Consider the following 12,404-nt stretch of genomic DNA (forward strand, 5'->3'; position numbering starts at 1 on the left):
TCTTTCTGGTCACTTTCCTTGGGTTAGTGGTAAACACCCTCTTCTCCCTCAGTTTTTCACCCTCTACTTCTCAGAGCTGATGTTCATGCCTTGGAGGATGAATCTAAAGGATGTCACTACTATACTCTAAGCCATGTAAGACTAAAGTGTATAAAGTACAACCACAGGGTTGTTGAATCATCCCTGTTCTAATGAAATTCCTTAAGGATAATGATGTAATTTTATTTAGAAATTTTTATTTTCCTCTTCCATGACTTAAGTCAAAGTGTATGACTTAGAAATTAGAGATTTTATGATCTGTTGGTATCCAGATGATTGTCATACCTAGGTTGCCTAAAAAAGCATATTCCATTAACACCAGAAGTGAGGTTGGGTAGCTAAGCACCTGGGTCAGAGATGCACATTCTGCTGGTGTCTCCAATTGCTGGTCTCACTGCCCAGGTCTCTTGTGTGTGCAGCAGGAGGACAAGGCTCTCCTGTTCTTATGGGGACAGATGTGACAAAGAGGGAGTAAGGGTGACATACTGGCTGCCTCTCTGAGGAGCTGGTGCCTCAGGGGGTCTGAGTGACATGAAGGTGGCCGCCATGCAACACCTGGGGGAGGGGTTCTGAGGCAGGGGGTGCTAAGGAAGGAGCTGACCTGGCAGGTTGGAGGAACAGCAGGAAGACCAGCGTGTCTGAGGGGAGTGAGCAGGGGACGTGGAAGGAGCTGGTCTCTGAGCAGTGGGTAGGGGACTGAAAGTGAGATGAAGTCTTGGATGGTCCAGAGTGGAGCAACAATGTCACCTGATATCAAATTTGAGAGATTTCTATGATGGTCACTTGAGGGGTGACAGCAGAAACAATTCAAAGTCTTAGTAAAGCTGAGAAGACAGAAGCGTGGGCTCAGGCTAGAGTACCAGTTTCTAGAGCTGCCATGATAAAGTACCCTGAACTGGGTGACTTCAACAGAAGTTTATCATCTCCCTGTTCTGGAGACTACAAGTCCCAAATCCAGGTGCTGGCAGGGCCGTGCTCTCCCTGAAGGCTCCAGGGGACAATCCTTCCTTCCAGCCTCTGGTGTTCACCAGCCTTCCTTGGTGTTCCTTGGCTTCTAACTGCAGCACTGTGGTCTCTGCCTCTGATGCCACATAGCCATTGTCCCCGTGTCTGAGTCCCTTCTCACAAGGACGTCAGTCATACTGGATTTAGGGTCACCCTGCACCCTGCACCAGACCTCATCTTAACTTGATTGCATCTGCAAAGACCCTGTTTCCAAATAAGGTCACATTCACAGGTGTCACATTTGAACTTATCCTTTTGAGGAGGGTCACCATCCAACCCACAGCTCCTAGCATGGTTGGGAGGTGGGGTGGAGATGAGTGAGAAGTTTTCAGACTTGGTGGTAGTTTGATGCTTCACTTCTTGGCTCATTTACCTCTGGGCTTCAGTGCCTTTGTCATTAACCCCTGACTGTTCTACAGGCCCTTGGTCAGATCCCTGACTTATGAAATGAATCTCTGCTCCAAGATTATTAAAATACAGAACATCTATCTCCATAGAAGCAATTCCATGTGTGAATTCCTCTCCACTCCTCTAGCAATTGGGGGAGGGCTAAGGTTTTTCAAGCTTGAGAGCAGTTGATTTCATGCACAGAGGGGGCGATTCTAGTGTGCAAAACCCAATGTTGACAGGGTTATGAGCAAAGGCTCAATGGGCAGGAAAATAACCTATTTAGCCAGTCCCTAGATGTTTTAGGGTCACCTTATTGCTTCCTTTGAGGACACTACCCCCAATTTTACTACTAACAAAACAACTATCTCTCCATTGGTGAGCACCCCTGGATAAATTGGGGTCCATCCTCACTGTCTGGTCCTTCTCTCACAGCAGAGGGGAGATGGTCCTAACTAGGATCCTGGGCCATCTTCTTCCACCTAAGCTGCCTTACCCAGAGTTGCTCTTATTTGATGAGTTTTGCATCGTGAGATTTTTTTCCCTAGTGTTTTGTTTGCCATTGAGTGATTAGCTGCATCTTGTTTCAGGGTCAGAAAGTAGTGAAACATCTGCACATTATTCTATATGACTTTGTAAGGAACAGAAACTGTGCAAGGATGTGTCAATTCAGTTTAGTTCAGTTGCTCAGTCATGTCCAACTCTTTGCAACCCCATGCAACAGCATGCCAGGCCTCCCTGTCCATCACCAACTCCCCACACATGTTCAAAGAACATGATTAGATTGGCTGTAGTTTAATCAGCTGCCTGATTGGGGAAGCCTGGTTGGCTATTTGTGGTTGGTTGGTACTAAGTTTTTTCCTGGATCTGTGTACACTGATTATGGCTTAGGTTTTAATTTGTGGGCACAGACTGCCAAGGCATTAGCTACACCCCAGCCTCATGGCCTCCTTATTTAATTACTTTAATAGATGGAACATTGAATTTTCATTTGGGAACTTCCTTGATCCCTGTGACCCTATAATGCATTCTGATTCCTCCAGACAGTTGTAAAGATCATGAAGATGCAGTTTATGTGTTCTCTTCAGGGCTGGTTCCTACATATCCTGTCCCAGCTGGGCACATGATATTGTGACAGTGACGGTGGTCATGGTGAAATTTGATGAGCGACTCTTACCCATGCAGATGTGCTTGTGCCCACCTCTGTGTCAGTAATTTTCTTTTCTGGAATACTCTCCCCAGCGTTTTTTAAAATTCTGCTTTTCACTTGAGGTTTCTCTCAGTTCTCATGTTGTCTCTAGAGACTGTGCTTATCCTCCCAGCAACTTCTGTACTTCTTGCTTCCTTAAGTGCCCACAGTAATTATGTGAATGACCTCCACTTTTAACCCATGAGCACACGTTTCTTTCAAATCCCCTAGCACCTAACCCAGGGTTTGGCAGAGAACAGAATGCTCAGTTCTGTGTTGAGTTGACTAGATTTCCCAACAAGAATTCTAGACCCAGAGATGTTTATTTTCTTCAAATATTATAATTTAAGACCAAATAACTTTTCATGATTAGTATTTCAGTTGTTTTAATATTATCGAGGGCTTCCCTGGTGACTCAGATGGTGAAGACTCTGCCTGCAATGCAGGAAACCTGGGTTCAATCCCTGGGTTGGGAAGATCCCTGGAGAAGGGAATGGCAACCCACTCAAGTATTATTGCCTGGAGAATCCCATGGACAGAGGAGCCAGGCAGGCTACAGTCCATGGGGTCAAAAAGAGTCAGACACAACTGAGCAACTAACACAATATTATCAAATGTAAATTAATTCCTCCAAAAATTATTATTATTATTATTTTTAATTTTAGGGCAAAATGGTGGAAAGGGGGACTTACTCTGAGCTCCTGAAATCTGGGATAGATATTTTTTTCCCTTTTTGAGAAGGGAAATAAGCAGTCTGAACCATCTCCAGCTCTAGGAGCTCCCACTCTGATCTCTGAGTCTTTGGGTCCATCTCTACAGTCTCCCAGACCCTCATTGAAAGGTGTGGCTCCAGAGGACCAAGATGTGAGTTTATCAGCCTGCAACATGCCTGGGTCTATCTGCTCTTGGTGGCTTCATGGACCTCCAGTCTGCTCTGCTCATGACATCTTTTTTTGTCCCAAAGTAGACCCTAAGGTTCCCAAAGTCTTATTCCATGGAACTGATAGAAGAGCATGAAAGGAACAAGCCTGCTTGGGGTTCTCCTTTGGGTGTAGGATGGAGACTCTTATGGAGACCAGAAGTCGGTGCACTTCTGTGAATTTCTGGATGCCTGTGGCTCACACTGATATGAGAACTCTTCAGTTTGCCGTAGTTACATCCTACTTGCTCTGGTGGTCCCCGGGTTCCCTTATTCATCTAGAGGCTTAATGTGAAGACATCCTTAGACTGAATCCTCCTGTGATCACATTAAATCAGCTACTTTTCCTATATGTTGGAATGTTCTGGCACTGCAGGTGACTGATGGTAGTATTTTGCCCCATGGTCAGAGGTAACGTGTGCAAAGGACCTGACACACAGTCGACACTTTGGAGTTGGTTTCCATCTTCACCTTTTGAGCCCCAACTGCATTTTATGTCTCCATCATTGACTGACACAGGTCATCTAGACAGGTACATTGACTCCATAATTTTATATATTATTTTAGAACAAGCTTCTGTCTTTATACTTGAATCAGGTGTATTATACTTGTGCTGAGAGTCATGATCGACTTTTAAGCAAAGTCACCCAGCAGTGCATAACCTCGTGCAAATGATGTTTCCTTATTTCTAATAGATTCCTGGAAGTGGGATGGCTGGGTCCAAGGCTAAATGCACACATGGTTTGGCCAGATATTCCCACACCCTTCTCCGGAGGAGATGGACCATCTTGTACTCCTCTACCAGTGTGTGAGATGTGTCTGTTTCCCACAGCTTTGCAGTGGAGGGCATTGTTGAACTCTCGAAACTTGGGGTTCATTATTAAAAATTTCATATCTCACTGCCTTTTTTCCCTTCCAGACTGGGAATATACAGGTTACACTACCTCTAGAGGACCGTTTGGATGGAAAAGTTGGTTTTAAGACCTATAAGAATTACAGCTGGTGCTGGCTGGTCTGTTATCCTCTTCCTTATTCTAGTAAACATTGCAGCTCAGGTACATAAGGGCGTTTATTTTGGTTTATGCCCTCAGCTTGTTTATGTACTATTTATACTATATTTATTCTTAGATTTGTGTTTTAAGAGATTTACTTTAAAAAACTGGCTGATGTTGTGGGATCTTGTTGGGTGAATGTGAAATCAGGAAGGCAGGCCTGCAGGTTGGAATCTCAGGCAGGAGTTGACCCTGCTGTCTTGAGGCAGAACTTTTTCCTCCTCCAAGAAGCCACTGGATTTGCACTCAGGCCTTCATCTGGCTGGACAAGGCCACCACAGTGCTATTACTGCATTTTAAGTCCACTTGAGTTTGCATTGACATGTGCCATATGTGTTGAGCAAAGTCTTCTGGGAAAAGGGGAATATCTTTTAAAGATTTTAAAATGTAGTATGCCCTCCCCTGACCTGTGGTCATATGGGGTGAGGGACTTGGTGCAGAGCTGAGCTGGAAGGAGCTTCTGTGTTCTGGAGCCTTTCCATCCCCCATCCTAGTGAGTGGGGTGAGAGGGCTCAGTAATGTCAGTGTGTGAGTGACTGTTGTTTCCTGCTCCAGGTTGCCTACATCCTGCAGGATTGGTGGCTGGCATACTGGTGAGTGGTTCCTGGTCTGACCCAAAGTGCTGTGAAATTTACATGAAGTTTCATTTTCTCACAGAGTCCGGTGGAGGTGGGGCTTGTTTTGTCTCCTCTTATTACCTTACATAGTTTCCCTGAAGACAAAGTAAACTTCTTGTGGGTGAGTATAATCACCCCATGGTCTCTCCCCTTGTCCCTCTCTTTAGTAGCTTCTTTACATTTTTTTTCCTTTTTCTGAAATTTTTATTTTGTATTGAAATATAGCTGGTTAACAATGTTGTGATAGTTTCAGATGAACAGTAAAAGGAGTCAGCCATACATATACATGCATCCATCCTCCCCCAAGTCCCCTCCTATCCAGGCTGCCATACAGCAGTGAGCAGAGTTACTGTTCCATGTGCTATATGATAAATCCTTGTTGGTTATCTGTTTTAAATATAGTATGTGCATGACCATCACAATCTCCCTAACTATCCCTTCCCCTCTAGCATCCATAAGTTCATTGTCTAAGTCTGTCTTCACAGACAATTTTGAGAACTGAAAGTCATGATTCAGATTTTTAAAAGGGAGACACACAGAGGGTCTTGTGAGTTGGGAAACACTTTCCAGCATGAAACATGTTTCTCAAATTGAAGTAGTTTGTGTGTGTGTGTAAGTTCTATGTATATTTGTAGTGTAATATTTTTTCTTTCCTGTTTTTAGGGAGAATGTACAAAGTAACCTGTATTTTAGGGCATTTGTAAAAGAAGATGAAGATGCAGTGTTCATTCTGAACTGGTACTTAGGAGTTTATTCAGGTGAAGTTGAGTCATCTGCTCCATTATACCAGAGTCTGAGGTGTTTAAAATGAGTCTGTATGAGCAACTAGGGCTTCCAGGAGTAATTCAGTAATGTCTTAACAGATTGAGTGTCTGAGTCGCATTTACTCTGTGAATTAACTAGAGTAATTATTTTAAAGATCTGCTAGAAGAAAAGAGGTTGACTGAAGACTCTTACTTTGCCCTGTACTGGATTTTGTAGTTAAACAAGGGTTGCCTATTCAGAAAATCAGCCACTGGAAATACGTGGCTATTGTCTATTCTAATAGGTTGTTTTACCTAAATCGTATATCATTATATGGGTGGGCAAGGAGATTGGAAATGGATCCCCACCCTGTGGTTCAAAATTTCCAATTCTGTCTGAATAAACCTTGACTTTTATTTATCTTGGATGAAATCCTCTGGCAGTATGGACCCCAAATAAAAGCATTATTCCCTCCCAGGTATGCACACTCCCTTTTACCACACTGCTCATCTTGGGCTTCACTAGTTATTTGAGAAGCTAAGCAGGGGAAATCCAAAGTCTGGGATGAGATTCCTTCTCTTTCTTCCCTTGAGATCACAGTGTTATCTCCTCCCCAGCCATGTAATTAATTTAATATTTGGTTTACCAAACTAGAATTAACATGACTGTCTCTATTCACAAAAGTGTTTAGAATATATATATATAGCATTTCAGTTCAGTTCAGTCACTCAGTCGTGTCCGACTCTTTGCGACCCCATGAATCACAGCACACCAGGCCTCCCTGTCCATCACCATCTGCCGGAGTTTACTCAAACTAACGCCCATTGAGTCGGTGATGCCATCCAGCCATCTCATCCTCTGTCATCCCCTTTTCCTCCTGCCCCCAATCCATCCCAGCATCAGAGTCTTTTCCAATGAGTCAACTCTTCGCATGAGGTGGCCAAAGTACTGGAGTTTCAGCTTTAGCATCATTCCTTCCAAAGAACACCCAGGACTGATCTCCGTTAGAATGGACTGGTTGGATCTCCTTGCAGTCCAAGTCCAAGGACTCTCAAGAGTCTTCTCCAACACCACAGTTCAAAAGCATCAATTCCTCAGCACTCAGCTTTCTTCACAGTCCAACTCTCACATCCATACATGACCACTGGAAAAATCATAGCCTTGACTAGATGGACCAGATGGCAAAATAATGTCTCTGCCTTTCAATATGCTATCTAAGTGGTCATAACTTTTCTTCCAAGGAGTAAGCGTCTTTTAATTTCATGGCTGCAGTCACCATCTGCAGTGATTTTGGAGCCCCCCAAAATAAAGTCTGACACTGTTTCCACTGTTTCCCCATCTATTTCCCATGAAGTGATGGGACCAGATGCCACGATCTTCATTTTCTGAATGTTGAGCTTTAAGCCAACTTTTTTACTCTCCTCTTTCACTTTCATCCAGAGGCTTTTTAGTTCTTCTTCACTTTCTGCCATAAGGGTGGTGTCATCTGCATATCTGAGGTTATTGATATTTCTCCTGGCAATCTTGATTTCAGCTTGTGTTTCTTCCAGTCCAGTGTTTCTCATGATGTACTCTGCATATAAGTTAAATACTATTTAAAGCATGTCTTCACCTAAAATTTTAAATTTTTTATTCTTTATCCATTCATCTGCTTATGTACATTTAGGTTGCTTCATGTCCTGGCTATTGTCCTGTGCTGCTATGATCATTGGGGTTCATGTGTCTTTTTGAATTATGGTTTTCTCAGGGTACCCCAGTATTAGGATTGCTGGGTCATATGGTAGTTCTATTTTTAGTTTTTTAAGGAACCTCCATACTGGAATAGCAGACTACCTTACCTGCCTCCTGAGAAACCTGTATGCAGATCAAGAAGTAGCAGAACTGGGCATGGAACAATGGATTGGTTCCAAGTAGGGCAAGAAGTATATCAAGGCTGTATATTGTTATCCTGTTTATGTAACTTCTATGAAGACTACATCACATGAAATGCCAGGCTGGATGATCCCCAAGCTGGAATCAAGATTGCCAGGAGAAATGTCAATATCCTCAGATATGTAGATGACACCACCTTTATGGCAGAAAGCGAAAAGGAACTGAAGAGTCTCTTGATGAAGGTGAAAGAGGAGAGTGAAAAAGCTTGCTTAAGGGACTTCCCTGGTGGTCCAGTGGCTAAGACTCTGAGTTCCCAATGCAGAGGGGCCTGGGTTCATCTCTAGTCAGGAAACTGGATCCCACATGTTGTGACTAAGACCTGGCACAGTCAAATAAATAAATACTTTAAAAAATGGCTTAAAACTCAACATTCAAAATACTAAGATCATGGCATCCAGTCCCATCACTTAATGGCAAATAGATGGGGAGACAATGGAAACAGTGACTTTATTTTCTTGGACTCCAAAATTACTATGGACAGTGACTACACCCATGAAATTAAAAGATACTTGCTCCTTGGAAGAAAAGCTGAGACAAATCTAAACAGTGTATTAAAAGGCAGAGACATCACTTTGCTGACAAAGGTCTATATAGTCAAAACTATGGTTTTTCCAGTAATCATGTACAGAGGTGAGAGTTGGCCCATAAAGAATGCTGAACACGAAAGAATGGATTCTTTTGAAGTGCAGTGCTGAAGAAGACTCTTGAGAGTTCCTTGGATAGCAAGGAGATTAAACCAGTCAGTCCTAAAGGAAATCAACCCTGAATATTCATTGGAAGGACTGATGGTGAAGCTGAAGCTCCAATAATTTGGCCACCATTGGAGAAGACTCTTGAGAGTCCCTTGGACTGCAAGGAGATCCAACCAGTCCATTCTAAAGGAGATCAGTCCTGGGTGTTCTTTGGAAGGAATGATGCTAAAGCTGAAACTCCAGTACTTTGGCCACCTCATGCGAAGAGTTGACTCATTGGAGAAGACTCTGATGCTGGAAGGGATTGGGGGCAAGAGGAGAAGGGGACGACAGAGGATGAGATGGCTGGATGGCATCACCGACTCGATGCACATGAGTTTGAGTGAACTCTGGAAGTTGGTGATGGACAGGGAGGCCTGGCATACTGCAATTCATGGGGTCTCAAAGAGTCAGACATGACTGAGCGACTGAACTGAACTGAACTGAATGCAAAGAGTCAACTCATTGGAAAGGACCCTGATGCTAGGAAAGTTTGAGGGCAGGAAAAGAAGAGAGTGACAAAGGATGAGATGGTTGGATGGCATCACCAATTCAGTGGACATGATCCTGAGCAAGCTCTGGGAGACAGTGAAGGCCAGGGAAGCCTGTCATGCTGCTGCTCATAGGGTTGCAAAGAGTCGGCCACTATTGAGTGACTAAACAACAACAACAGTACTCCATAGTGACTGTATCAATTTACATTCCCAGCAACAGTGCAAGAGGGTTTCCTCTTCTCCACACCCTCTCTAGCATTTATTGTTTTTATTATTTTTGATGAGGGCCATCCTGACTGGTGTGAGGTGATACCTTATTGTAGTTTTGATCTCATTTCTCTAAAAGTGATGTTGAGCATCTTTTTATGTGTCTCTTTGCCATCTATGTGTCTTCTCTGGAGAAATGTCTCTTTAGGTCTCCTGCCCACTTTTTGATTGGGTTGGTTGTTTTTTGATACTGAGCTCCATGAGCTGCTTGTGTATTATGGAGATTAATCCCTGGTCAGTTGCTTCAGTTCAGTTCAGTCACTCAGTCGTGTCCGACTCTTTGCGACTCCATGAACCGCAGCATGCCAGGCCTCCCTGTCCATCACAAACTCCCAGAGTCCACCCAAACCCATGTCCATTGAGTCAGTGATGCTATCCAACCATTTCATCCCCTGTTATCCCCTTCTCCTCCTGCCGTCAATCCTTCCCTGCATCAGGGTCTTTTCCAATGGGTCAACTCTTCGCATCAGGTGGCCAAAGTATTGGAGCTTTAGCTTCAACATCAGTCCCTCCAATGAACATCCAGGACTGATCTCCTTTAGGATGGACTGGTTGGATCTCCTTGCAGTCCAGGGGACTCTCAAGAGTCTTCTCCAACACCACAGATCAAAAGCATCAATTCTTCGGCATTCAGCTTTCTTTACAGTCCAACTCTCATATCCATACAAAACCACTGCAAAAATCATAGCCTCAGTTGCTTAGTTTGCAGTTATTTTCTCCCATTCTCAGGGTTGTCTTTTCATCTCATTCATGGTATATATATACACTGGAATATTACTCATCCATAGAAATGAATGAAATTGGGTCATTTGTAGAGATGTGGATGGACTTAGAGTCTGTCATACAGAGTAAAGTAAAAGTAAAGTAATTGGTTTTTTTAATATAAGCAAAAAAAATGCTTATATTAATGCATATGTATGGAAGCTAAAAAATGGCACAGATGAACCTATTTGCAGGGCCAGGAATAGAATCATAGATGTAGAGAATAGAAGTGTAGACACAGCGGGTGGGGTGGGGAGATGAGAAAGATGAATTGGGAGATTAGAACTGACATATGTACACCACCATGTGTGAGACAGCTAGCTAGTGGGAAGCTGCTGTATAGCACAGGGAGCTGGATTCAGTGCTCTGTGGTGACCAGAGGGGACGTCCAAGAGAGAGGGGATATCTATATACATATAGCTGATTTACTTCATTGTACAGCAGAAGCTAATACAACATTGTAAAGCAACTATACCCCAATAATTTTTTTTAACAAACGTTTAAATATCCTCACAGGAAATGCTTGTATAAGCTTTTTACAAAGAGTGATTTATGTAAAAATCCACTCGTTGAAATTAGGTATTTATTTTGTTGATCACTTGTGTAAGAAACTTGAATCTATTAGCTATTTTTTTTTCTCAATTGGTGGACTATTGGGGCTTAAAGAAGAAGGAAGGGATTCTGTTACACATTCATATTGGATGGTAGGTTAAGCAAATAAATGCCTCTTGATGGAATTCAGGAATTTGAGCAGCTTTCAGAATTTAAATAACACTCATGTGTCAGTTGAATGGTAAAAAAGTACTTGAGGGGATAATTATTATAAAAGTTATCCCCACTGTATCTAGCATTGTGAGTTGAAGAGAAGTTCAGAGAGCTATTTTAATTTTTATATACATGGTAATGCTCATTTATGTCATTAATAAAGCATAAATGTAAATGATTATATTTATTTACAAGTGTTTTGAAAGTGAAAGTGTTAATTGCTCAGTCGTGTCCTATCTTTGAAACCCCATGGGCCCCCTGCAAGGCTCCTTTGTCCTTGGTATTCTCCAGGCGAGAATACTAGACTAGGTACATTCCCTTCTCCAGGGGATCTTCCCAACACAGGGACTGAACCTGGGTCTCCTATATTGCAGGCAGATTCTTTATTCTCATCTGAACCACCAAACACTTAGTGAGAGATTAGTTGCTTGTTTAGATTAATTATCTCATGTTAAAATATAATTTGTAGTTTTTTGCAATACAATTATGCAAGAGATTGCCCACTTGCAACTTAAAGTGGTCTTTTCATACTCTTTAAAGCTACTTGGGCATAGAAGTAGCTCCTTTATCTTAAATATTTTAAACTTTTATAAATTTTTATTACAGTATAGTTGCTTTCCAATATTGTATTAGTTTCTGCTGTACAGCAAGGTGAACCAACTATATATATATATATATACACACACACACACACACACACATATATATCTCCTCTCTTTTTTTGATTTCTTTCCCATTCAGGTCACCACAGAGCACTGAGTGGAGATCCCCGTGCTATAGAGTAGGTTTTTAAGAGATTGCTTTACATGGAAGTAAATTTCCCTGTAAATTACAAGAAAGTGGTAAATCATTTCTCCTGTTACCTGTTAATTCGCATTCTGGTATCAAAGTATACTTCAGTTTTAGATTATGGGACATGTTGTAAATAGTGAGATTTGAAATGCAGAGAGATGAAGATAAGCTACTTTTTATAATTATCTTGCCTGTGAATTTTTATTAGAACTTGTAATTAAATTAGGAAAATCTAGAATGAAACTGTAGTTTACACTTGATTTTTTTTCTCCCTGTGTTGTTTCTATTTAATGAGAGGAAAACGGTAATTTTTATATTTTTCATTATAAGTGTATTTTGTGAAAGCATTAAGCTCTTACAGAATCCATTTTATATATACATATTTATACATATATGTTTTTATTCTATATTGTATATATGTAAATCTCTATACAAATTTATTTATAGAATAAAATACACAGTATCTTTATAAACTGCCTGGCATACTTTAGCATTGTTGAAGATAAGGCAGATATCTTGTGCTGAGTGATGTTTCTTTATTTCAGGGTTAACTGTATCTACCATCCTTTTTGGTATCACAAGGTCTCTGTTGATATTCTACATCCTTGTTAATTCTTCACAAACTTTGCATAGCAAAATGTTGGAGACCATTTTAAAAGCTCCAGTATTGTTCATTTTTTAAATTTTATTTTATTTTTAAACTTTACAT

General features: G+C 41.7%; 1 protein-coding gene across 1 annotated transcript in view; it reads left to right on the plus strand.

Moving 5' to 3' along the window:
* The window catches only part of LOC113888455 (multidrug resistance-associated protein 4-like), a 161,846-nt gene that overhangs the window by 64,985 nt on the left and 84,457 nt on the right, over positions 1 to 12,404 (plus strand). The window contains 7 exon segments of the mRNA XM_027535578.1: positions 3,286 to 3,339; positions 3,341 to 3,484; positions 4,459 to 4,535; positions 4,537 to 4,594; positions 5,147 to 5,184; positions 5,872 to 5,966; positions 12,241 to 12,364. Coding sequence (XP_027391379.1) covers positions 3,286 to 3,339; positions 3,341 to 3,484; positions 4,459 to 4,535; positions 4,537 to 4,594; positions 5,147 to 5,184; positions 5,872 to 5,966; positions 12,241 to 12,364 — 590 coding nt within the window.

The sequence above is a fragment of the Bos indicus x Bos taurus genome, unplaced genomic scaffold, assembly GCF_003369695.1.
Source record: "Bos indicus x Bos taurus breed Angus x Brahman F1 hybrid unplaced genomic scaffold, Bos_hybrid_MaternalHap_v2.0 SuperScaffold_100147, whole genome shotgun sequence".
NCBI lineage: Eukaryota > Metazoa > Chordata > Mammalia > Artiodactyla > Bovidae > Bos > Bos indicus x Bos taurus.